This window comes from Pectinophora gossypiella, chromosome 1 (assembly GCF_024362695.1).
Source record: "Pectinophora gossypiella chromosome 1, ilPecGoss1.1, whole genome shotgun sequence".
In the NCBI taxonomy this organism is placed as follows: Eukaryota; Metazoa; Arthropoda; class Insecta; order Lepidoptera; family Gelechiidae; genus Pectinophora; species Pectinophora gossypiella.
The window spans coordinates 17,173,176-17,201,104 of record NC_065404.1 but is presented as its reverse complement, the minus strand read 5'-3'; the positions used below and the strand labels follow the sequence as shown (position 1 = coordinate 17,201,104).

The 27,929-nt window shown below is 39.2% G+C and overlaps 1 protein-coding gene across 1 annotated transcript in view; it reads left to right on the top strand.

Moving 5' to 3' along the window:
• Window positions 1–27,929, top strand: part of LOC126367521 (uncharacterized) — a 47,476-nt gene that overhangs the window by 7,578 nt on the left and 11,969 nt on the right. Inside the window, exons 6-26 of the mRNA XM_050011074.1 lie at window positions 635–862; window positions 1,636–1,691; window positions 2,251–2,383; window positions 2,898–3,035; window positions 3,683–3,812; window positions 4,181–4,326; window positions 4,935–5,071; window positions 5,801–5,931; window positions 6,689–6,827; window positions 7,138–7,255; window positions 7,530–7,646; window positions 7,913–8,044; window positions 9,160–9,238; window positions 10,007–10,137; window positions 10,553–10,710; window positions 14,770–14,952; window positions 15,761–15,918; window positions 16,364–16,496; window positions 17,811–17,971; window positions 22,193–22,339; window positions 22,860–23,001. Coding sequence (XP_049867031.1) covers window positions 635–862; window positions 1,636–1,691; window positions 2,251–2,383; window positions 2,898–3,035; window positions 3,683–3,812; window positions 4,181–4,326; window positions 4,935–5,071; window positions 5,801–5,931; window positions 6,689–6,827; window positions 7,138–7,255; window positions 7,530–7,646; window positions 7,913–8,044; window positions 9,160–9,238; window positions 10,007–10,137; window positions 10,553–10,710; window positions 14,770–14,952; window positions 15,761–15,918; window positions 16,364–16,496; window positions 17,811–17,971; window positions 22,193–22,339; window positions 22,860–23,001 — 2,897 coding nt within the window. The remainder of the gene's footprint in view (window positions 1–634; window positions 863–1,635; window positions 1,692–2,250; window positions 2,384–2,897; window positions 3,036–3,682; window positions 3,813–4,180; window positions 4,327–4,934; window positions 5,072–5,800; window positions 5,932–6,688; window positions 6,828–7,137; window positions 7,256–7,529; window positions 7,647–7,912; window positions 8,045–9,159; window positions 9,239–10,006; window positions 10,138–10,552; window positions 10,711–14,769; window positions 14,953–15,760; window positions 15,919–16,363; window positions 16,497–17,810; window positions 17,972–22,192; window positions 22,340–22,859; window positions 23,002–27,929) is intronic.

The following is a 27,929-nucleotide window of genomic DNA, read 5'->3' as shown; positions in this document are numbered from 1 at the left end:
TTCCGGCCAAGTACTTAATGCCATGTGCGGCAAATTTTTCAATAAGTTACATCAAAAAAGTCGAGGTGGGGAGTTACATAATTGTTACGGTGAAATTTGGACGATTTGATGACTATTTTTTGTAGATTTGCTGAACTTGCTTTGAGATCGCAAGTTGGGCCTAAACTGATTTTCGAATTCATTTGGATTGTAAGTGATTACCACGTGCACATAGATGAAGGGAAACATCGGGAGGAAACCCACATTCTCGAGAAATGCGTTTGGATGGTATGCGACCTACCTACCTTGTATTGGGCTGACTTTCCCTTAGCGGTTGGATAGACAGGCAGTCGCTTCTGTAAAAAATCGGACCTGTCAAATTTTCAGGTTAGGTTAGCTGACCCCGTGAAAACGGAACAACGCTAGGGAGATAATCTTTTGTAGTTTTGCATCTGATATCATTGTCTGTTTGTTGAGACAAATGGAGAAGGTTCTCAAATTACATATTTATATGCCCGAGGAAGCTCAGATGGACCTTTATCTGATTGACTGCCACTGTGGCTAGACTGATCAGATCGCCACAGCTTGTCCTATACCGTCTCGAATTGACATGTTACGAGTTACAAATTAAGTATTCCTTCTTCATTAACTACAGATGTTGACGGCTGAGGATGACGAGACGCCAATCCTGCGGTTCACTCGCGGCTCCATCATGAATCCTTGCGGTGGCTGCGTCGAGGTGGCCGGGTCGCAGGCGCACGTCGCGATCCGCGCTGCCACCTTCTGCACCGCACACATCCTCAAGACCTCTGACCTGTGGAGAGTTGCTGCCAAATACGGCAGAATCAACGGGCAGTCTTTCATCCTGCACTCTTCATTTCTCGTAGGCTCTACTATACTTATAATTAATCTTATAAAACCGAGGTTTCAAGACACAATAGTTAAACAATAGGGTTTGGATATTAAAAAGACATTCGGTCTTACGATTGTAATCTACGCGTCCAATTGATACAGAGTCCTAAGATCCAGATCCAGCAGAGGTGTAGTTTAGTGTAGACGTAGATTTCAGCCTTTGTTCTACCTTCTTTGAAGTGTCATTATATAACCAAGCGGTCTTTATCGAGCGGGCCCATTGTATATCACAATACGAGTTCAATATACTTAACGTTAATACGTGTTTTGGGTATGATGTTGGAATAAAATCTTTCGGGGTTTAATACTTAATAATATATAAAAAATTGCAATATACTTACACGGGATAAAAAGCAGCTAAACGTATTGTTTGTTATTTCCTCACTCCCAATTCAGCAGAATAGTAGCAATCGAAGCAGATGAGTTCTTGCTTCATATATACTTCTATAACTGAGTTTACAGACCGGAAAACTTAGTAATGTGGGGGTTTCTGGGGGCTTAAAAACGCTACATGGAAGCAATTCAGTTTGACATACGCGCATAGAAATGTAAGTGTGTAATTCTAACGAACGAATGTCAAGTAGCAATATTGCTTATTTTAGGTGAATTGCTTTGACGTAGCCTGTTTAGACCCCAGGTTCCCTTCGTAAAGCCTGTCCGTTCCAATCCTGCTCAAGTGGAAGTGTAGCTTTAGAAGTAGGTAATTATGTGGGCTTTTCCATTATACTAATATAATGCTTTCAGGAACATTTCGAATTAGTCAAGAAGCACTATGCAGGACAGAAACATCCACCTGTCAAGTAAGATTGTTTGTGTAAATAACTCCAAAAGTTACCATAAACTTTTTTACGCCACTTATTGTAGAATTGCGCTGATGGTACAGAGATTCGATATCGATAAGACACGAATGAAGGGTAATCGTTAACCACGCCGGCGGGATCGGTATCGGGATCCTGTAGTGTTTGTTTTCGCTGATTAGCCACCTCTGTGGCTTAGGTCCTTCGGGCACCGATACTTTTCAGTACCGTCCCTCTTCTTCTATCGTGTAGATTGTGATGTGGATTACCAACCTCATCAACCCTGGTGTTAGGGTTATTAGTGAGCCACCAAAGGCCCCTGACATGGCTCATTTAACGATTACGTACTTACTTCAGTAAAAATAGTAACTCTAAAGCACGCATCACCTTATTTTCGGCTATTGTCAGACAGGGTGATCAGTCTGCAATGTCCTAAACCAAACCAGGGGTCACAAAATGATTTCCAACCTAGGACCTCCGGATCGTGAGCCCAACGCTCAACCACTGTATCAGTACCTATTTGTTCATGCAAGTTTGACAGCGTTCTCTTTTACATGGCCAGGTACAAGAGTACTATACTGAAACTGAAGCGTAACTTGATGGCGCTGAAGGAGGCTCGTGATGACAATGGCAAGTTGTTGCTCGGGCGCACTGACATGTTCCTGGAAATTGCTGGCTGCTACCTCATGAGGAACGTCAGTATAAACATGTTGTTTCCGAGGTTCGGAGGGCAACCAGCCGTTGGTCCCGGCTTTCAACCGTAAAAAAATCTGGAGCAGCGTGGTGGAGGCCTGTGATCAGCAGTGGAACGAATATAGGCTGTTTATGTTTATGTGTATGTGCATCAGGATCAGACAGTCACATGGTTATACAGTCACTGTGGTCCTGGCTGTTTGTCAAACGAAGAGCGCCGGTTCAAACCCCGGCACTGGACTTGCACCAATGAGTAGCTTTCTCTAACACTGTTGGCTCGACCATTATAGACGGCGATACGGCTCACCACCTATCACGTTAGACTAACAGAAAGCTCGTTGAGGTGTGGGTACTTAGTTCATCTTGCGACGTTACCACCAACCCGCAGTGGACCAGGGTGGTGGAGTATGCTTCATACCTTCGGTTAATTGAGGAAAGGCTTGTGCCCAGCAGTGGGACGTGTACAGGCTGTTTATGTTATGTACTGTTGTCAACACCATTATGTTGTTATTCCAGCGGTCGGACTCGTCGCTCACCGAGGAGTCTGACACGATTTGCCTGCGGTCCACGTTCCCGTGCATCCTGCAGCCGCTGTCCTCGCTGCAGATCGCCTGGCAGGCGTTCGTCTCCTGCGTCACAGTCCTCGTTACTATTGTTAGTATTTACATGCCGAGATTTTTAGTGTTCTTTTTTAATTATTTTCAGTTCCATACTCTTGCGACGGGAAAATCCACTTGAAATCAATTCAGAATCTTGTTTTTCTTACGATGTCACTAATACTTCTATGTATAATCTGCGACACTAGCGTCGCGACGGCGGGACTTTATTCGTGCCGCTGATATTTTAACCCTGGTAATGGCCTCGATTTCTGCAAACACCTCCTAATTTTATTTTAAGTTATACCCGTCATTTTCTTATTTGCCGAAAATAAAAAGGACGGATGATTGTCAATTCATCATCATCTCCCTAGCATTATCCCATTTTTCACAGGGTCCATTTACCTGACCTGTAGATTTGTCAGGACCGGTTGCTTGTCTGACCTTCCAACCCGCGAAAGGAAAACCAGCCCAATAGGTACAGGTTAGGTCACATACCTCCGAAAATGCATTTCTCGGGAATGTGGGTTTTGTCACGATGTTTTCCTTCACCGCTGAGCACATGGTAATCATTTATGATTCAAACATGAATTCAAAAACAAATTTGACAACCATTGATTGATGGACAACTGTTAATTTTAAAATGAATGAATAATACCTATACTTACACAGATTAAAAAACTTCATTTTTTACATTGTTCACAGCTGCATCCGTACTATCTGTGTTTCTTGCTCACGATACCAGCAGAGTTCTCATTCTTCAATTACGTGTGTACTTTTATCTACCTCATGGATATTATCGTGCATTTATCCATCGGAGACAAAATAGAAGAAGGTACTTAAAATAAAATTATAACTACTTAAAAGCTGTGCGCAGAGCACAGCTTCCTGGAGCCCTGGACAGATGGAACAGTCCTTTTCTGGGTTTTTGGGTGAAAATGCATTGTATCCTCAAGATATTTCACGAGGAGGATGCTGTTGTAGATATCTCACCAATAGCAACTTCGCAGTTTCAAATGTGTGTGTAGGATACTAATTACTTTAAGTTCACATTGTTACTAACAAATATGGATTTCGGTTATTATTAATTTCATTTCATAGCGCCATCTGAGCGGAAGGACAGTACGGATCTTATTTTTGACGTGACTTATGAGGCCGTTACTCTTCAGCTTATATGTTATGTGATGTTGTTGTTCTCATCAGGGGTGCCGATAACATTCACGCAAACGTCATCCCAGCAGATCAAGAGCTACTGGTTCATGTTGGATGTACTCGCTGTCATGCCAATGTTCGAGTTTATCTGGAACGGACGTTTCACTGGCGTCAACAAACTTTTGAAAATACCTAAGGTACTTACATGATTTTATTGTCGATTCAGCACATTCTGCTTCCCATATCGTACCTTTCTATAAGTGAAATATTTAGAGATATATTGGTGCTAACTCCTGCAGACGCCATTTAATTTTAAGTTATACCTGTCATTTTCTTATCCGCTGAAAACGAAAGGGACGGATAATTGATAGGCATAAATTTTATGGAATACCTACACGTAAATTTTAAGCAGAAATCTAAAACAACCGTCTAAAATAATAATCATAGGAAATTCCACTTTATATCAACTCAGAATCATGGTCTGAATCATCCCCCTCAGTATTCGTTACGGCGTCACTATACGTACTTGCATGGCTACGAGTACCTACCTGAACTTACTTGTACGGGGCGTAAGTGACATTGTAACGAATACTGAGGGGAATGATTCAGCTCATTATTCTGATTTAATATGAAGTGAAATTTTCCATTGCAAAAGTATAGAATTGAAAATAATTTAAAATAAATATGAATTTTGCGACGGAAAATTCCACTTGATATTAACTCAGAATCATGGTCTGAATCATACCCTTAAGTATTCGTTACGATGTCACTAACACCTTGTATATATGGAATATTTGCGATGCAGGTGTTCCGTCAACTTCAACATCTGGAGACAGTGTTTGTGTACTACGCAGACGTTATTCGGTTTATGTCCTACTGCGCGCTCATCATGGTCATCTGCTGGCTGGTAGCGGCCATCCAACAAGGATTCTGGTGCTTCGAGTATGTTGTTTAGTTTCATTCATGTCTTGAGTCATGGAAGGTCAATGGCGCAACTTTGGTGTCTCCAAAATAACATTAATAACACTGACACCTGGGTTAATGACGTCAGCGGGCATCGGCCTCAAAAAAAGAGAGAAGATTTATATCTAGCGACACACACGCCGCACGACGAATAGTTATTTTAGAAAAATGCACATTCCAACAGTAAAATACATTATTCTCGAAGAAAAAAATGTTATTCTCGAGATTAGCCCAAACACAAAGGATAGGCTCCGACATCCCTTACAACTTTTCTGTTACTTTCCCTGCAGCGTGATTCTCTAAGGATACCGACCCAGCCCGCGTAGACGACGCCGATCGAGTATCGACCCACTAGGATTTTTCCTTCAAATATAATTCTCAGACAACGCCCTGACCCGAGGTCCCGGCCCAGCTGGGCACCCTCAGGACTGTTGTCTTAAATTTTGTATCGGGCGAGATCCCAGCGCTCTCTATTTGTCCGGCAGCTAGGTAGTTAATGTTATAAGTCCTGTCAAAAAAAGGAAAAGGCTTTGTAAGGTAGAACCAGCGTTCGTGGTGGCGTGAGCGGAAACTACCGAAAAAGCAAAAGGCAATTTTCTTGGAGAACATAGCCACGAGTTCGGCGTTGACGATTCGTCAACATAAATAAATCGGCAAAGTGGCTTTAAGAGAATCGCAACGCTTATCACGGTTTGGTGTTGATGGCAGGTTTGAGTACTGCCAAATAAAGGACCTGAATAAGGAGCCGTATTGGACTTACGGCCTACTGGACGACGGCCCCGTGGGTATAAGACTATACTTCAGCATCTACTGGGCTGTCTCCATCGTTACCTTCACATGTGAGCTCTTTTACTACGTTATCTTTCGGCTAATTAGTTAATCGTCTCTGATCTTAGAACTCACACCTTTCACACACATGTCCCTCTTCTTGGGTCGTCCCTACCTCTATGCATCCTCTATTCGCATTCATTCATTCGCTTTCCTTGTAATATGCTTTTCATCTTTTTGATTCCCCAACCGGCTGCAGCTAAAAATACGTCATGGTCTAGCTACAGCTAGGCTATGACATTTGCTGAACTGAAGCCGTTTCGACATTAATTATAATGATTATTAGATAATTAATTTTAAGTAACCTTAATTTGTGTTTCCCAATAAATAATGTTTCTTGCTTCTCTTTCTTCCTAATATTAAATTGATTTCAACATCATCATCATTAAGAGCCACGCTTTTGTCGTTGTAACATTCTCCATTCTTGTCTGTCAAAGGCCAATAAGACACGACGGCTTCCTTTTAATCTGTTTCCATTTAAGCTCTTCTCCGTCTTTCCCTTCCTCTCGTTCCTTCTATCCTTCATTCTATGTTTTTAATAAGTTCGTCGTGTCTTATTCAGTAAGTATCCAATCATTTTGCCTCTTCTCGGGGCTTAAAATGGCCATATCATAGCAATTCATCTAAGAAAGCAATGTTGCAATTTGACATTTGCGCATATAAAAGTAAGTGCGCAATCAAACAAATGTCAAACTGTCCTCAATAACTCTCAATATTAGTTACCTATCCCTTACTCTTTCTCCTAATAGTCTTAATTTGATTTCACAGCGCATAAAACATCTGCCACGACAAAGGCGTCGTACCGCACGCAAAATTTCATGATGATACTTTTGGAGGTCTGTACCTTTGTCCACATCTTGATCGAGGCCGCCTACTCTGCCAACATTATGGTAACAGAAATTGTAAGGTACTTACCTATTATTTACTAATTCATTTAAGTATTTCAGATTACAGATAATGTCGTCCATATTATTAAAATCACAAATCAAAGGTACATATTTCTTATGCTTTAATGTTCGTAAGATAAACCTAGCTTGACGTTCTATACGTAGTATTATTCCTTATTCTATGCTAAAGGCTAAGTCATACCTAAAGATCTTTTTATATAACTTTGGTGCCTTAAGTCACAGCTCTGATTGTGTGTCACTGGCCATGCAATCAGAGATTAAGAGCCAGTGAATCACGAACGCCTGGATCAATAGTATTTTGATGTTTAGGGATCGGTACAACACCTGCATAGACACGGTAAAGCAGTTCCTCATCAAGAACAACGTGGATCCTCTCCTGAGACATCGGTTCATCACGTACCTGCAGCTGTGCTGGTTCACCGACAAGGCAAGTCAACATTTCTCATAGCATCAGAGGTGTAGTATTACATCCACTCCTCGCCAGCTTTTTCTTAAGGGCTTATTACACCTACCGACAGGCTGGATGCGCCAAGGACACGGTGGTTGCCATGGTTACTTCCCACCAACTCCCGTTTCTCGATCAGATCATGTAGTCGTGTAGTCTGCAGGAATCTGGGCCAATAAGTAGTTAAACAAATGGGAATTTGGACATTGTTCTTTGGCTTAATAGTTGAAGAAGATTGAATTTGTATTTGTCTCAGGCCTACTCCATAACCCACGAGAAGTCTTCGATCCTGTTCGACCTTCCGATACATGTGAACCAGGAGTTGTTGAACATGCAGCGCAGCAAATACATACTCTGTATACCGTTCATGAAGGTAACATCAAAATACTTTCAAATATTCTTTTCCTTCAAATATTTTCCTCTCAGACGACGCTAAACCGAGTGTCCTGTCTCCGCGCCAGCACCAACGGTCTCCTGACTGTGTTCAGGGACCTGTAGGACTTATAGTTGTCTGGAAGAAATCGTGTTAAGCGAAAATATTACCTAAGAGTGTTTTGTAAATATTTCCTTTTATTTTGGTGCAATAAATTATAGTTGTATGGATTAACATCGTCTGAAATATATTTTTTATTATTCCAGCTACTCAATAAAGCGATGCTGAAGGATGTGTCGTCGCGAGCTCGCCTGTTCTACACGTCACCAAATGAGATCCTCCTGAATACCGGTGACATCAGCAATGAGATTTACGTCATCAAGCAAGGATACTGCGAGGTGCGTTCAGCGTAGCATGCTGCTTGCTGCATTCTGCATGTGTACATATCAAACATGATACAATATATCTCTCGTGTAGATTCTGATTCCAATATTGATTGTGGAAGAGCCGTGGTAGCCCAGTTGGTAGAACGCTTGCCTCTCACTCTGAGGACGCAGGTCCGAATCCAGCACAGGCCTAAAACAATGATTGTCGAATTTGTTTTCGTATTGACATTTGGATCATAAATGATTATCACCTCCTCAGCGGTGAAGGAAAACATCGTGAGGAAACCCACATTCCCGAGAAATGCATTCCGAGGTATGTGACCTAACCTGTATTGGGCTGGTTTTCCCTTCGCGGGTTGGAAGGTCAGAAGGCAGTAGCTTCTGTAAAAAAAACCTGATGACGATGAGATTGTGATACCAATGACCAACGTCATCAAACCTAGTGTCAGGGTTAGTATTCAGCAGCCAAATACCCTTGATATGGCTCATGTAACGACTACAAACTATGCAACGGGAGCCAGTGAACCACAAACGGGCCCTTAACCATCTTTTTTTGTCTTTTATTATCTCTATTTATTATACTGGGTTATGAGGTGAATTACCAACCTTAACAACCTTGGTGTCAAGGTTACTATTGAGCCGGCAAAGGCCCCTGACATGACTCATATAACGACTACAATGAACTTTGAAGAACGGATCATCTGACTTTTGGACGATCGGGTGTTCAGACTGTAATGTCCTACCTAACCAAACTAAGGATCGTACATAAACTTAAACTGCCTATATACGTCCCACTGCTGGGCACAGGCCTCCCCTCCTGCCTGCTCCACTGCGGGTTGGTGAAGGGGTTTTTACGGCTAATAGCCGGGACCAACAGCTTAACGTGCCCTCCGAAGCACGAAATCATCTTACTTTTTCGGACAATCAGGATGAAGATGGTTTTTGTGAACTAAGGATCACAAAGTTTTTTTTTATGAAATGTCTCCATCGAACTCATGATCGCCGGATCGTGAGCCTAACGCTCAATCTCTGGGCTACGGAGGCCGTAACGGCTGCAGGATGCCCTAAACAATTGCACATTTTGTTTAGATATACTAGTATATTTACTAATTATTTACAAATTTCAGGTATTGAATCCAGATACGAAAGAAGTTGTCAATTTAATTACTGTCAGGAACCATTTCAGTGATCTTGAGTGTTTGTTACGTAAGTTTAATAATATTGAAACGTCTAAGGCCCTGTGCTGATTTTTTTGCAGCTACTTTTCCTACAGGTTGAGAAGCTGCAGTAGTTCTAGAGGGATGAGACGTTCGACAAAAAATATATTTAAGTACTTGTATAAAAAAATACTTGTACTTATAAAAAAATACGTTTTATAATGTAACTTTGTTACCCACTGAGTAAAGAGTCCATTTTGTGAATTTTCCGTCGCAAAATTCGTAATTAATTGTTTTTTTTAATTAAAAAATACTTTTGCGACTGCAAATTCCACTTGATATTAACTCAGAATCATGGTCTGAATCATCCCCCTCAGTATTCGCCTGTACACTTTGTTAGAAAGTGCCTATTTAGTATAATAATAGCGTAGTAGTATGACAGCTTCCGTGGTCTAGTAGTTAGAGCGTTGGGCTCACAATTTGGAAGTCCGGGTACAATTCCCGATGGGGATATCCTCGAAATCACTTTGTGAGACTGTCCTTTGTTTGCTAAGGACATTGCAGGCTTGAATCACCTGATTGTCTAAAAAAGTAGATGATTCCGTGCTCTGCACGTTACGCCGTTGGTCCCGGCTATTAGTCGTAAAAAACACATCCACCAACCGGCAGTAGAGCAGCGTGATGGAGTATGCTCCATACCCTCCGATTGATTGAAAGCAGGCCTGTGCCCAGCAGTGGGACGTATATAAGCTGTTTATGTTATGTTGGTAATATAGCATGATATTTCGGAGTTCGATTGGTTGTTTGTGTGTATCAGGAATCCCTGCTTTCTACACGGTAAAGGCAGTGACCCACGTGCAAGTGTTCTCCATCTCCAGGAAGCAGCTGGAGAAGACTTTGGCCCTACCCGCGTTGAGGAACGCCATACGCTATGCGCGGACCTTGCCGGTGAGGGTTGTCTGTCGATAGTGACATAGTGTCGATACCCAAACTATCGATGAATTTATTGATGTTATTATTTAAGGACGTCAATTGTATAAGTAGATTGGAAAAAGCCTCGTGGACGCAGCCTAATACCACATCCCGAACACTTCATACAAAACACCTCGTTTTACACAGACACTGCACATTGACGTTTTTGTGTGTGACGACTGACGCCAATACGATTGAAGACTGAAGTATGACATTGGGGGGGGGGGGGGGGGGAGATAAACCTAAGTTGACGTTCTAAACGTAGTATCATTCCTTTAGGCTAAGTAATATAGTTCTTTTTATATAACTTTTGCGCCGTAAGTCACAGCTCAGATAGTGTGTCACTGGCCATGCAATGAGAGATTAAGAGCCAGATTCATTATTCCATTAGGAGTACGAGTATCTGCAGAAGCGGCGGCAGCAGTTCCTGACCTACAGCATGCCGCCGAGCCCCGCCAACAGGGAGTGGTTCCCCCTACCCCGCAAGCACGAGCCCGACACCGCCTTCCTGCTGCCCTTCACCAGGCTCGGCTTCTTCGCCATCCTCAGGTTTGGTCACGAGTACTAATATACTCTCAAATTAAACCGTAAGTCTCATTAAATGACAAATGTGAGAGTGCGACAGGGTTCTAAACTGAGTACATGGTATTGCTCATGACTGGAAAAATATGTCACTATTTGGCCGGACAAATGTCGCTGGGCTTTCATTTAGTGAGGGTAGCTTATGTTTTATCATAGAGTCGGCCTCTGTGGTCTATTGGTTGAGCGATGTGGGGACATACCACAAAAATCGCTCTGTGATCCCCAGTTTCGTTATAACATTGAGTGTAAGACGAAAAAAATTGAATCGTACACCGGACACTCCATAATAAAATCACAATCGTGCGCCAAGTGCGAACGAGACACTTGCAGTGCAATTCTAATGATAAAAAGTGTGCGCACTTATACTCGTATGCGCAAATGGCAAACAATATTTATTTATTTTATTTATTTATTTATTTATTTATGTAATACAAACATTATCATGACAGGCACTTAACCTAATGCGACAATGTTAGCGTACAATCTTATAAGATAACAATTGATAAGCTACTCTTTGGAACTCAGCCAATGTGCATGCGAACAAATCCAGATTCTGTGACATTTCATTTAATATTACAATAGCTTTTGTGAACGGGCAAAACTTAAGCAAATTTGTCCTTGCTACCGGCACTTTAAACAGTTCAGCTCTAGGGCCTCTTCGAAGTCTGCTATTCGGCACGATAATATTTATTGATTGTAATATGGCCATGTTAGTAAGCTTGCCTCGAAACACTTTAAACACATACTTGGCTAGTGCTACATCCCTGCGTACCTCTAGTCTATAATAACCCACCATCCCCATTACAAATAATGTAGGGTACCTGAGGGGAAAATAAGGATATACTCCATACTCCCTGAAATAAAGGTATCTCAAGAATTTATTTTGTATTTTTTCTATCATTGAACTATATTTAGCCTCATAGGGTGACCACGTTATGCTACCACTCTCCAATCTACTTCTTACAAGCGCATTATACAACCCACGAACTGTAGACGTACCTACGAAATCTTTGGATTCCCGGATTACAAATCCTAGGTTGCGAAATGCCTGAGAGCAAATCTCAACTATGTGTCTTTTAAAACTTAGATCAGAGGCTATTTTAACGCCTAAATCACAGGTCGACGTCACACGTGCTACCGAATTTCCAGAAATCTCATAACTGTGCCACACAGGTAACTTTGCTTTAGTGCAAGACATTACAACGCATTTTCCCACATTAAAAGGTAGCCTATTACGATTACTCCATTGAACAACCCTATCAATGTCTGCTTGCAACCGTTCACAGTCAGCTGGTTCTTTGATTGCCAGATACAGCTTCAAATCGTCTGCAAACAATAAACAATTTGCATTTTTAACTACATCTGGAAGGTCATTTATCATAATGATAAATTCTAGTGGACCTAAGTTGCTCCCTTGGCTGACTCCTGTATACGTATTATACGGATCTGAAGTGTACCCACTATACTCCACGTATTGCTTTCGTTCGCTTAGATAGTTTGAGAAAAATCTCAGCAACTGCGGCGTAAAGCCATACATCGGAAATTTCTCTAAGAGGATGTCGTTATTCACGCTATCGAAAGCTTTCATGAAATCAAGATAGGCCACGTCAACTTGGGCTCCTATTTCGCAATCCATCTCTCCAATAGCGTAGTGCAAAAATACCTGTAAGTTTGAATCTGTGCTGCGACCTGGCCTAAAACCATTCTGGGCTTCACTAAGGTGAGCACTTATTTGTGGAAATATAGCATCACAAAGAATAGATTCCATAACCTTCGCAAACGTAGACAGCACTGCGACAGGGCGATAGCCGCTTACGTCCGACTTTGCCGAGCCCTTGGAAATTGGAGTTACTTTAGAGAGTTTCCAGCCCTCGGGATATGATCCATTGGATAAACAAAGATTATATAGGTAACATAGTGGTTTTGCTAGCACCATCCAAGCATCCTTCACTATGAAGGGAGGTACACCGTCTGGCCCCACTGAACGTTTAGGTTTTAATTTTTTAATAGCGTTTCTTACCTCCGCTAGTGAGAGTCGACCAACATGCACTCTTGTGCCTCTATCTGTGGATTTTTTAGTGGCCTCTTCTGGATCTAAACGCGGGGAAATATCCCCATAAATAGACCTAAAATAGTCAGCGTATTCCTGTGCATGTTGCTCTATTGGTAAGGTAGTTCCGTCCTTTACTAGCTTCGGTTTGAATCCGCTAGAGCGCCTTTTAGAAATATATCCCCAGAATGACTTCGGATCCTCCGAAAATTGAGCAATTTTACGATTTTGATGACTATAAAACGCTTCATTTATCTTAGTTTTAGCTACCGATCGGTAGTATGTGAACTCATCGTACGCTAAGGCAGAATGAGTTTTTTTGTATATCTTGTGCCATTCAGCCTTACGCTTTAGAATTTGTATTATATCCGGCGTATACCACTCAGGATAGTTATACTCCAACGTACACGTAGAATTCACTTTTCGAGGCACATGGGTGTCTAGCAACCCATATAAAATTTCGTATAATAATGAATATGCTTCATCAACCTCCGTCGCCTCACACACTATGTCCCATTTTGCATTTGCGATTGCCGAATATAACGCATTAAAATTGGCTTTGTAAAAATTCCATCGCGGATATACACTAGATACCTTTTTTTCCCCTTTCGATTGAGGTGTCCTACGTGAATTGTTTACCGTATAGCAGATTGTTATGTTTAAAGCCGGATGCTGGGGATCTTTTATGCTTAAACATTCTTTTTCCTCCGTAACAGTAATTCGATCTTCCCGAAACGTAGAAAGAATCACATCGAGGGTCCTATTGTTACAATTATTGACATGATTATACTGACTGAATTCACAAACAGTAACGAAATACTCGTAATAACACTGAATGTCTATGCTAGCGTAATACAGGTTTAAATCAGCAAGTAACAATACATTTTTATATTTAGTACAGCAAGTTTCCAGTAAGTGGAACAAATACATATACTCATTATTATGTGCCCCAGGGGGAATATAACCAATACAACATAAAAATAATAAATGATTCGATCTATGCACAGTAAAACAGACCAATTCAAATTGTCTACAATGTATATCCGTCCCAGTAGGCAGAGGAACCAATTGTATATCAAGACCCTGCTTGATAATAGCAAGAACGCCTCCTAATTTGCGGCCATCATCTCGATCACATCGTATAATCGTATACCCTTGTGGTGTTAACTCACCATCATGCACTGATTTGTTAAGTCCACTCTCCGTCATCACTATTATATCATAATCGACCTCCAAAATGTTCATATATACTTGCTTTAATTTCGTACGAAGCCCTCTCACGTTTTGATAGTAGACGCTCATTCCAGATTCGTTGCCGTTAGATTCGTTCCGGCGCTTTTTTTGAGGTACGAAACCACAACCATTCACTGAAACGAGCATGTGCTGGCCACACTTCCGACCTATTTAGTTTTTCATAGAAACTTTCGGCAATTGCAATTCGAAATGATGAGTACTCCCTCTTTGTTTTCGATATGAATATTGCTTTTTTAGATGAATTGCTTCGATGTGGCATTTTTAACACCTCTGCCTTTATTATGTAAAGAGTCTTCGATTGAAATCAGAAATCAGAATCATTTATTCAACGTATAATTATCATGGATAATATATACTTGTTGAAGGTCAATGTAACATTTTTGAATTTACGTAATTTCGCAAGGTGTTATGGCTGAGGAGAACAAATGACAAGAAACTGCAACAGGTGATAGATATAATGAGGATACATTACAAGTTATTTAATAACTAGAGGAACACATTCAATACCAGACAATGGTAGTCATTAATCTTATAATAAGCTTTTTAACATAAAGTAAGCTTCACATGAGCTTTAAATTTATTTTCTGACAAATTTAAAATATTATCTGGTATTTTATTGTAGAAACGTATACATAACCCCAAAAAAGATGAATTTAATTTACTTAATCTAGAGTGTTGAATAGCAATTTTATTTTTATTTCTTATATTATTGATTGCTGCAGATACGTGTTTCCGCGCTTCACGATCCGGCCGGACAGCCAGTACCTGAAGCGGTACGAGTGGTTCCGCGGCGCGTGCGCATTCCTCTGTACGTGTATCTTCCCGCTGTACAGCATGCTCGTGCTGCAGTGGCCGGAGCTGAGCAGTGTCAAAATTGTGCTGGACATCTGTGCTTACTTCGACATGTAAGTCCACACCATGAACCATGTCTGGTCCAGTGATGTGCCGTTCCCGAAAATGTCCATGATTCTGAGTTTTAAATCAAGTGTTTTTTGTTAATTTTTTTCAGTTCCATACTCTTGCAACATGTTCGTATCTGGTTACCAAAGGTCAGTTACGAACGTGAATTAAAGGGAAAATTCCACATACTTAATATAATTTCGGAATCTGGGTTTGAATGATCCCTCAAAGTTTTCGTTACGGTGTCTCTAAACTTGTACAGTAAGGACACTAGCTGGTTTTCTTTTAAGTACTTACAAATTATTTTCTCTTGTACTCTGGTGTTGTCTGCCTAAAGATAGAAATAAAGCTCTTTTTGGGTGAATATCAAAATGTGCCAAGTTTGGTGGCGAACTTTGATATTACGTTTTAACGAAAAATTGGGTTCCGACATGAAAAACGATAGTTCTAGCTACGAGGTAACTTGTTCCTCGAATGAAAGTTCGCCACCAAACTTGGCACATTTTGATATTCACCCTTTTACATAAGTTTTGCGCTTTTTTACCACTGTAACTAGATGTCGCTAAGCGTGTAGAATTACATATTATGGGAATGAGTGCCGTCTAGTGACGATTTGTTGTATCACTATTAGGTACGTAAGATTTTGACAGTTAATACAGACCAATTCTTCCCAACGGCGCATTGTTGCCGCGTATTTGAACGGTTATCTAGTATCAAAAGCGACTTAAGCAATGGTTTAAGCGTGAAAGGGCAGACCGCTTCTCATTTTTCGCGTTGATCATGGATTATTTCCTTTATTTTTGTGTTTAACAGAATCCAACGCATGCTGATCGGTTATTTCGACGACAAGGGTATTCTGGTGTACCACCCGGCGAGCACCGCCGCCCACTACATCAAGGGCGCGTTCCTCCTGGACTTGTTTGCTTGTCTGCCGCTCGAGGAGTTGGACGGTGTTCGGAGAAATATATACTGTGAGCGTTCTTCTTGCACCAATAAGTTATTAATTCATTATAAACGGATCACCACCTATCACGTTGGTCTAACAAACTCGGTGACGTGTGGGTACTTTATTCCTCTTGCGATGAATATAGTCGTGAGCTTATGAGATCTTACGTTAGATTAATTGCTGCAATATGGCTTTTTTAACCCCTTGTTCTACTAATATGATTGGGATTTAGTCGTGAGACTATGTGCTTACCTTACAACAACTGTCAAAAATTATGTTTTCATAGCATGCGGCGTTAGTTCCTATTTTCACCTTATCATAGAATAAGGAATAACACTATGTATAGAACGGCAACTCTGCGCTTCCCACCAGCGACAAAGCTAGGTTTACCTCACCCCCCCCCCCCCCCCATCAAGTGTCCGGGGTGTGACCTTGTGCTAAAGGTCCTTATAATAGACCTATTGTTCCAGTGAAAGACGGAGCGTACCGCCAGTCGATGACGTGTACAATATTCATGTACAACCGGCTGCTGCAGATGTATCGACTGCCCAACGCACTCGACATCTTGAAGGACTACATCGATCGACAAGACATCATATTTATGTAACTCAATCATATCCCTTCTAACATCATCGTGTGGGTTCTGAGGTGAATTACCAACCTCATCAACCCTGGTGTCAGGGTTATTATTGAGCTGCCAAAGGTCCCTGACATGGCTCATGTAACGACTACTTAGTTACATCAGTATGTAGTAACAGGGACCAACGGCTTAACGTGCCTTCCGAAGCATGGATCATCTTACTTTTGGGACAATCAGGTGATCAGCCTGTAATGTTCTAACCAAACTAGGGATCAAATAGTGATTTTTGTGATATGCTCCACCGGAATTCGAACTCGGGACCTCCGGATCGTGAGCCCAACGCTCAACCACTGGACCACGGAGACCGTTAATGTGTAAATGCGATAGTAACTCTGTTACCTTTCCACGGTCGAACTGATTTACATGAGGTATTATGAAGGTACTTAGTTTATTTTTTTTTTTGACATGACTTGTCGCAAATTTGCCGCATATGGATTTTACTATTTGGCCCGACAAATGGGGAGCAGTGATGGCTATGACCCGGCGACAAGAGGCCTGAGGGTGTTTGCTCATCATCATCATTAAGAGCCACGTTCTTGTCGGTGTAGCATTCTCCATTTCTGTATATCAAAGGCCGATTCTTTCACTTCCTTATAAAACACGACGTTCGCCTTCTCTTGTATTTGTCCCATCTAAGCTCTTATTGGTATTTCCTTTCCTCTCTTTCCTTCTTGCTTCCCTTCTGTGATGTTTTGAATAAACTCGTCGTGTCTTATTAAGTGTCCAATCTTCTTGCCTCTTCTGTCCTCAATAAATCTCTCATTAAATTTGTCTCTCTCATTAGTAACCATTCTATCTGTGTAAACTCTACTATAAGTACTTACAATCAGAATCCCCATGTACAGTCATAAGCAATATAATGTACCCACTTTAGGACTCTGTCGCACTAACATATTTGACATTTAGTGAGACTTACAGTTCAATTTGTCAAAAAAGTTAATGTGACGCGGTACCAAAGTGTATACTATTAATGCTTGTGACCGTACTCGGCCAAAGAGGGTAGTTTCCAACTAGTCAAATCAGTTACTTTTTACTAAACGTCAAAATACGAAATTACTATGGCATTTGTATGAAAAAGCACACTGTGACGTCATAGAAAAACGTGATAAAATGTCGCATTTATTATTACATTTCTCTTTATTATAACTCATAGGTTAAATAGAAAAAAAAGAAGTTTGTCACCTTTAGATCTGTGTTTATTTAGTTATCAGAATTAACAGAGGAGACTACCCAATTGGGTACCCGAGGTAAATCTGGATAAAACGTACCGTTGACAGCATCAAAGCGTTCCCGCTGCTGTTGGCGCTGGTGATAGTGACTACATCCATCATAGTGGAACTGTCGGTGCACAAGTGGGCCGTCATCGCCGGTGGGTGGAGGATTGAACCAGCCCTGGATCCGGTGCATGGCAGCTGGATCAACCACCGCAAGTATGTTGGTAAGATCGTGTTCATATTTCGACGCTCCCTACGTACACTACGCTAACTGAAAAATCGTCACTTTACAGGAGAGCCAGAAAACCGTAAAACAGTCATTACTTTTTTTGTAATCGAGCTACAACCATAAAACTCATACAGTGTGTACTTTTAACAATTTCCTGATGAATAGTTAAGTTGTATTTTATTAAAATTTATTATTTTTGGATTTTTTGTAGATAGAATATTTTAAGGGACAATAAATTGCGTGTATACCGTTCTAACTACCACATAGCATACTATACGTGGATGGTTTTTGTGGCCCTTTTTTAGGTAAACTATGCTATCTACCACAAAGAATAGTATTCTTTGAATAATTTTACTATTTTATTAACCAAACTATTCAATGTGACATGTAGACTGATATACATAGGACTGCAACAACAATTTATTTTTACATGATGTGATTAATTAATTGTGACGAAATTGTGAGTTTCTATGTATTTTTTTACTTTTTACTACTAAATATAAATTAGAATGAAATAATTACTCAGATATCTAATCATCATCATCATCAGCCGTATGACGCCCACTGCTGGGCATAGGCCTCCCCCAAGGATCTCCACGACGATCGGTGCACGAATATTTTCTGTAAATAGAATGGTATACATTGTAAAAATAAAAATAAGGCTTAAGATGCTAACAATTCTATTTGTATAAAAACGCAGTTGGTGAAGGGGAAATTTTATAAATTAAAACGATTTTAATAATCACGAAGCTTTTGTTATATTTTTTATTCTTAGAAACAGAAGTAACATTGAAAAAAGATACCAACAGTCTTTTTACGAAAGTTATTCTTAAGTATAGAGTATTTTTTTGTCATCACATAAAACTTACCCATCATAAAGTTTAAAATAGAGTAAGTAGAAAACATAAACATTATCAAAAATAACATGAAATTACAGGTGTTTATTTTTTTATATATAGTATAAAGTACTTGAGACAAGAATAATGTTTACAAATACTTGTCAATTTTTACTTTAAATTTTAATTTGCAATATTAATGTAACATAATTTGTACTTCTCTCTCTTCTTTTGTTAGGTATTTTATAATCAAATCTAACATATTATAGTTATAGGTTGTTAGGATATACACAAAAATGTAAAAAACGTTTTTTTTTCTATTTAACTTATATATGAATTTTGATAAAGTAAAAATAACTGATGTGAGTAGATGAGGGGCTCTTAAATTGATGATGATGAAAAATAAATATTTATTAAATCTTAATACTAAATATACAATTTGTCAATAAAATTATTAAAAAATCTTAGTCCATAAATAACCCGCCCCTGACCGTTCCCGGTGCAAAGGTGCCCATAACGCTCGCCGCATTACCGCGCTGAATAGCAATGGCGAACCTTTGCTCCAAGAACGAACCGGAGCGGGAGTCACCCGTTTTTTCCCTGAGCCTGCGCCCTAACTCTGAAATGAGGATTCTGGTGTCTGCTCCCCAGCAGCCAAAGGTCTCCACAGCAACGGGCACAAAATCGTACAGTGGCGCCAGCGCTGCGTATTTTTCTCTTTTCTTCTCAGCGGCGTCCTCAGCTGCTGCTGAAGGAGAGTGGACGGTGCAACTAAGGTGACTGGCAGCGACAGTATTGACGCAGGTAGCATCCCAAACTAGGCACTTGCCATTTTTCCAAGGCACCAAAGTCAGCCCATCCGGCCTTTTCCCGTCGGACCTACATAGGTCCGGAGGCTCAAGCACGCAGGGAACACTCGCTGATACTAAGGCTCTCCGCGCAATATCATTGAGTGCATGGTGACGTGAAAACCTCCCCGCGCAACGTCGACAACTCAGTGCGTGATGGCCATCAGCCTCCATCATGGAACCGCAGGTGCATATGTGGGGTTCACACACCTTGCAACCCAGGCGGAAAGCGACCGCCACGCGCAACGAATCATCGTCTAATAAAGTGCCTAAGTGAGGGGAGGGTAATGCGTACAACCATGCCCCAGATTCAGGTTGTGAAACCGCCCGGAGTCTAGCCAAAGATTCCCCACTAGCATGTGCCAGGAGCTGACGCTCGATCCGCTTTGCCCCAACATCATCCCACGCACGCTGAATAGGGGAGATAACAGGGGCCGATACACCCGGATTCAGGCCACCCCAAACTGCCAAGGCATCGGACACATAAGGCAAACTTTCCCCGCCGCTATTAGAATAAAGGATAGTAGCGACAAGGTCCGCAACCCCATGCGCCGACGCCAAAAAAGCCGGCAAAACCACATCCCGTGCACACCGCACTCCTAAACCGCCATAACGAATCGGAAGAGCCGCCTGCACCCATTGATCCTCATCAAAGGATACGTTGAGGACGGACTCAACCGCCGTTTTTAGGACTCCATCAAACGAAGATACCTCTACTGGACACTTTAACGTGGGGGAGGTCCTTATTTAAAAACTACAATTTTACCAAGAAATAAATAACATTTTATTAACGACTACAAATTAAGAAAGGCTTTTATTTAGTCATGAAACCCTAAAAATGTATCCGTCTCAAATAAATGCATTATCTCTCGAAAACCACCCTACGTATTTTGATAGTGCATGTTATTTATCACTTGTTCCGTTACATACACCGTGTTTTGTATGAAGTGCATTGAAACAGATTTGTTTACGGTACTTACCTATAGTACTTACTGAACTGTTTCTACTATGGGACAAATATATACATTTAATTTACGTAGCAAATATTGTTCAGTACCACGGTCTAAATAGATAACTAGCGTTTTTTTGTCCTTCGTTCCAAAGTAACGAATTGTTCAATGCGGTAACCTGGGTATAGTGAGTATGCAATGAGTCTAATTGAAATACACTTCCTGTATACTAATCCTACTAACCTGTTGTGTACTAATCTATTTGTCACTTAGAATAACTTATGTGGCTATATAAATATGAACCAATAAGGCACAGAATTCAATTTACTTACCAGAAATAACTCCTCGCTCGTCTGTGAAATCTCAAAAACGTAAACTATTCGCTCTACCAGATAGAATACTATTTTTCATACATTTACTACAAACATATTATAACACATACTATTCTATCTACCGGATCGAATAGTGTAGTTTGGCAATTAACTTAGACCCAAAAACGCATATTATTCTATCTACCAGGTAGAATAATGTACGTTGTTTTAGTACAAAATATAACATTAAAAGCGGTTACAGATTACCTAAAGCTAAAATGAATTAAATTTGTCTTAATTTGGTACTTACCATTACTTTTATCCTTGTGACGGTTTCTTAAAAAGCGATCTTGCTCTGTTTTCGAAACTTGAGACTTCTTTTTCGAGTCGTCCATAAACTGCCTTCTTTTTCCCGCCATTTTTATTGCACGTAGACACTAATCATACGTAATTTTAAACTGAATTTTACACTTTAGCCATAAAAACAACCAATACAAAATATTTTTCTCGTAAGCTTACCTGTAACGACGTGTTCCCGCCAAAAGTGTTCGAACTGTCAAATGTCGTAGTGTACGTGTGAGTGAAAGGGATGGCATACGCGGTACTCCATTCTAAGCGGCAATTTGAATACTCTTTAAATTCCTTGATGCACTTAGAATGCACTTAGAATTATTTACCGGCTATTTAAAATCTAAACTATAACGAATTACGAAAAAATAAAAATGCCAGGAGATGTGATTTAATGTGTACATTGTAATGCAGTTGCCAGTGCAGTTCGAATTTTCTTTCACTTTGACTAGTATACGTAGGGAACGTCGATTTATTAAACGAGAAGTTATTACATTTAAGTTAAACTGAAAAGTAAAGCGGATTACTCGTTCTGTCCACCCCTTTAGGGATCACAGGCGTGAGTTTGTGTTGGATGTGTAATGTGTGGTAATGATAGAAACGAAAGTCATTATCCTTCTCATTAACGGTAAAATTTTAATATCCTAACGTATTTTGTCTTTTTGCATATATATAAGGTAACTGGCCGGTAAGTGGCTAGTAAGTAGGCGGTAAGTGGCTAGTAAGTAGGCGGTAAGTGGCCGGTAATAAACTGGTAAGTGGCCAGTAAGTAGCCGGTAAGTAGCAGGTAAGTAGCCGGTAAGTGGCCGGTAAGCGGCTGGTAAATGGCCATTAAGTGACTTGTAAGTGGATGCATAACTTTGGTTGTCTTTACATTTATATTTTTTAATTAAGAAATATGTAGTGTCTGGTGTTGTCGACAGTTCAATACAACATGACGAGGGATCCGTGGAGCATGGTACTGACCACCTTCTACTGGGTGGTATACGAGTCCACCACCACCGGCTTCGACCTCATCGAGCCCACGAATCTCGACATGATGTTCTACCTCGTTGTCGGCATGGTTTTCGGTTAGTAGATATTTCTTCTTAATACTTCTCCTTATACTTCTTCTTATACTTACATAACAGCCTTCATGGTCTAGTGATTAGAGCGTTGGTCTCACGATCTGGTTGTTAGATTCCCGATGGGGACATTGTCAAATTGAGCTGAATCTCCAGATTGTCCGAATAAGTAAGATAATTCCGTGTTTCAGACGGCACGTTAAGCCGTTGATCGCGTGCTACTGACCCAAACACCTCCACCAACCCGCAATGGAGCAGCGTGGTGGTGTATGCTCCATATTCATTGATTGTAGGCCTAGACCCAGCAGTGGGACGTGTGTAGACTGTTTATGTTATCATGACTCACTGGGCAAATGCCTTGGTTAAATAGAAAGCTTGGTGGGCTGTGGCTACTTAGTTCATCTTGCGATGGATGTACCTGCGACTGCCCCAATTGGGGTATAGTCATGAGCTTATGAAATGTTATGTTAGATGAATTGCTTCAATGTGGCTTTTAACCCCTGGTTACTCTTCCTTGTTGTTGCAGCAAGCGTAATGACGACGTACTTCAGTGTCCGCGTGATCAGTATCAGGAGCAACGTGAACCAGGCGCTGGCGAACTACCAGGACCACATCAAGGACATCAACGTCTTCATGAGCAGGGAGAAGGTTGACCCAGAGTTACGGCAGTAAGATTCAGTTTATTTATTTCAGATGCTTAAAGACAAATTGAGACAAATATTGAGAGTTATTGAGGACAGAAAAGGCAAGATGATTGGACACTTAATAGGACACGACGAATTTATTAAAAACGTCATAGAAGGGAAGCTAGAAGGAAAGAGAGGAAGGGGAAAACTATTATTATTATTATAACAAAATATATTAATACAGAATACGACTTCGTGTCGCTGGTGTGAATCATCACTTACCTACTAAAAATGGAAAGAAAATGTTTTAAATGTAAAGATGCACTATCCAGATCAACGTACCTCACTTGTTGTAAGTGCAATCACACTTATGACTTAAACTGTGCTGGGGCAGAGAGGCGCTTTTATGCAATGTCAAAGGAAAATAAAAATAATTGGAAATGCACACCATGTATTACTGGAAGAACGAAGCAGCCTTCCATATCTCCAGACAAAGACGACACTGAAAATGTAACTACTCGTAGGAAATTTAGATGTAATGTTACAATAGATAATTCGTTTCATTCTCTGTCCGAAACACTGTCAGATTCAGAGGACGAAGACGAGGAGTCTGCGTCATCCACTGAGAGACTTAATAGAAGTTGTCCTGATATTTCCTCTTCTACAATATGTGATGGAGAGATAGATCAACTCAAGGCGTTAATAACAAAACTGAAAGGGAAGTTAAAATCTGCAGACCACAAAATTGAAACCTTACTTTTAAAAAACGGAAATTTGAAAAAGAAACTGCTAGTATGCGAAACAGAAATAGAGAGCTTGAAAGAATTATGCGGATCAGTGAAGAAAGATCAGACGATCAGGAGTTTTGTAAAAAAAGCACACAGCCCAAAAAGGATTCTGGATGAGAATGTCAATATTTCAACTTCACAAATTATGCCAAATGAATGTCCGGAACAAAGCGGTGATCTCTCAACAAAAACTACATCTCTTCCAAAAACGTCTCAAACTAAAAAACAAATCTGCATTCTAAGCACTAATAAGTATAACAAAATCACGTCCATTGCAAGTCATATATTTAAAGAAGAGTATGACATGTGCCACTACTTAATGCCAAATAGGGGAATAAGAAGCTTGATACAAGATCTTGACAAAAAATTACTGAATATGACGGAAAATGATTACTGTGTAATACTTATAGGAGAAGATGATTTCCAAACTACAATTGACTACAATGATTTAATATTTGACATACGTACGACATTACAAAAAACTAACCATACTAACATATTACTATGTTTGCCTACTTATAAATTAAATGATTTTTGCGACCTGTATAATTCTAGAATTTATTCTTTTAGCTATCTATTGCACTGTGATAATTTACAATATGACTATGCACAAATAATTGACTCAAACCTTCATCTTTGTGCAGACGAAACAATGTTTGATGTTTATACTGGGTTGTTGAATAATAATGGCATGCGCATGATTTTTAAAGACATTTATTATAAAATAATTGCAACAAATAAAATTAACAAAAATACTACAAAAGATAATCAAGAACACCCATCGACCGTTACTGACTCAGGCCGACAGCAAACCAACACCAAGCCAATACAAAATGCACAAAAAAGGATATCCGATTTTTTCCCCACAGTAAACAACAAAGACACTAATAATTTTTTTCGTAAATAATGACAAATTAAAATTTCACATATTGCATCTAAATGTACAAGGTATAAAATCGAAACTTGACCAGCTTGAAATTTTAACTTATGAGAAAAATATAAGTGTTTGTTGTTTTACAGAAGTCTTTTTCAAAGACTGTCAAGCTGATTTTTTTCAAATAGATGGCTTTAATTTAAGTGCACATTTCTTGAGACAAAGATATAATAGGGGAGGAGTGGCCATTTATGTGAGGAATTGTGTAAGCTGTCGTAAATTGGATTGGATAACAAACTTGTGCATCGAAAAGCATTTTGAATGCTGTGGTATTGTAATTACAGACCTTAATACTGTAATCATTTGTATCTACAGAACTCCTGATAGTAATTTTGAAATTTTTATGAATAGATTAGACATATTACTCTATAAGCTAACTATAGGAACCACTTACAAGAATAAAAAGCTTATTATGCTGGGTGATTTTAATGTAAACATTCTAGACAAAACAAAAAGTACAACAGATATTTTCCTAAATACGTTAAAAATATACAACCTACATGCAACAATAAACGAACCCACTCGAATTACTACCCATTCTCAAACATGTATCGACAATATTATTACTAATATGAGGCAATATCATGCCGAAGTTTTAAATCTAGGCTTGTCTGATCACACCGCACAATTATTTTCTATTCACTGTACCTTAAGTTATCAAGAACGTTTTTGGTACATACACAGAAGGAATACAGATAAATATTTGGAGATATTTTTAAAATATCTCTCACAGGTTAACTTTTCAAGAGTTTACTCGCAAACAAATGTAAATAGTGCCTACCAAGAATTCATTGAGATATTTAGTTTGCTATATAATTTATGTGTACCAACAGAAAGAATTAAAGTTACCTATAAAATGAAACCGAACTGGAAAACTAAAGGGATACTCGTATCTAGCAGGGTGAAAAGGAAAATGTATGTAGATAGTTTAAAAAGTCGATGTAACGTGTATCTAAATAAATATAAGAATTACTGTAAAATTATGAAATCTGTTACCAAACGCTCAAAAAGGCTATCAAATTCAAATTACATTAAGAAGAGTACTAACAAGACAAAAGCAACTTGGAACATTATTAAACAAAATACTACAAGAACAAATCATATAAAACAGACCTTAAATAAAATACAATATAAAGACAAAGATATTTCAGATCCTGTTGACATGGTTAATACGCTAAACAATTATTACATTAATTTAAATAAACATTCTAATGATTTTAATGATTTAAGTAAAGATTATAAACCGATTACGGAAAGAACTTGCACGAGTATGTTCATGGCTCCAATAGATGCTTATGAATTGAAAAAAATAGTTGGCCAACTAAAAAACAAAAAAAGCACTGGACATGACGAGATACCGATAACTCTAATTAAATCCTGCATCGACCTTATAATTGATCCATTAGTCTATATGATTAACCTCGCATTTGAAACAGGTTCTTTTCCAGATGAATTGAAGATAGCCATAATAAAACCCTTGCATAAAAAAGGTTCTAAAACAGTGATGGATAACTATAGGCCTATAGCACTATTACCAGGATTTTCAAAGGTTTTTGAAAAAGTTATTTATTGTAGGCTAACATCTTTTCTAGATAAAAATAACATTCTGGACACAAATCAATTTGGATTCCAAAAGGGTCGAAACACAACTTTAGCTATATTTAATATATTAAAAAAAATCTGCACAAATGTCAATGATAGGAAGCTTTGTGCTGGATTATTCGTAGACCTGTCAAAGGCTTTTGATTGTGTTGTATATACAATATTATTTAAACAATTAGAAGTCATTGGGGTTCGCGGTAATGTTCTAAGACTTTTTGAATCATACCTTCATAATAGACAACAATTCGTAAAAATTGATGTATATAATAGAAATACAAAAACCGTTGAACAAGTCCAATCCAATGCCGAAACTCTTTCGCTAGGAGTTCCTCAAGGTAGTATCCTCGGACCATTACTGTTCTTAATTTATATTAATGAATTGCCATTAATAATAGATCACTTGTGCGTGCTTTTTGCTGATGATGCTACTATATTCATATCAAAAGAGGACATGAGCGATGGAGTTTTTGCAAACGAAATTAACAATACTCTTGATAAAGTAAAAATATGGTTAAGAAGCATAAACCTAAAAGTAAATATTGAAAAGACTAAAATTGTAGCATTTAAAAATTATAATAAACATACAAAAAAAATAACCATTATAAATGAAGGACAAAAAATTGAAGAAGTATCTGACACAAAGTTTCTAGGCATAACTATAGATACGAACCTAAACTGGAAAGCCCATATTAGCACAATTAACAAGCGACTATCTAGCCAATGTTATGCACTGTCCATTTTAGCAAATGTGGCTTCAACTGCGGTCACAATAAGTGCTTACTATGGCACTGTTTATCCCATACTGTCATACGGAATAATTTTTTGGGGCAATTCTGTAAACGTCAAATCAATATTTATTTTGCAGAAGCGATGTATACGGATAATTTATAGAAAGTACCAAATTGAATCACTCAGAAATGTATTTAAAACTAACAACTTACTAACCTTGACATGTATTTACATTTTGGAAATTTGTACATTTGTAAAAAATCATAAGGAATATTTTATAGAGAAATGTTCAGTTAGGGAAAACTTACGTTCCAAATATTTATATAACTTTTATCTTCCATCATCAAACGGTTCAGTATTATATAAAAGTATATTTGTATCAGCCGTTCGAATTTTCAATCACTTACCCACCGAAATAAAATTGTTAGAGGGTAAGACATTTAAAAAACGTCTAAAAAATTGGCTAGTTGATATGGAATTTTATGACTTGAATGAATATTTTCAACAACAATGATATTTAAAATTGACAAATGTTTATAATGTGACTAATTATTAGGTACTTACTTAATTCCTTGATGCTCAATACTGACATTATTTGTAATATTGTACGTCCGACATGGACATGCTGTTGAGACAATTTTATAATGTTTGACACCTGCATGTATGTACCTACACAGCTTCTCAATAAATGTTTCTTGTTTCTTGTTTCTTGTTTCTTGTTTCTTGTTTCTTGTTTCTTGAAAACCAAAAATAGCTTACATGGTACAAATTAAAGAACAGAAAAAATTGGCCTTTGTAAACAAGAATGGAGAAGCTATACCGATAAGAGCGTGGCTCTTAAATTAATGTTGATGATGTTAGAAAAAAATGGCCTTATTTGGTCTGTGATAATATCAAACACTTGCTACCTGCGAGGC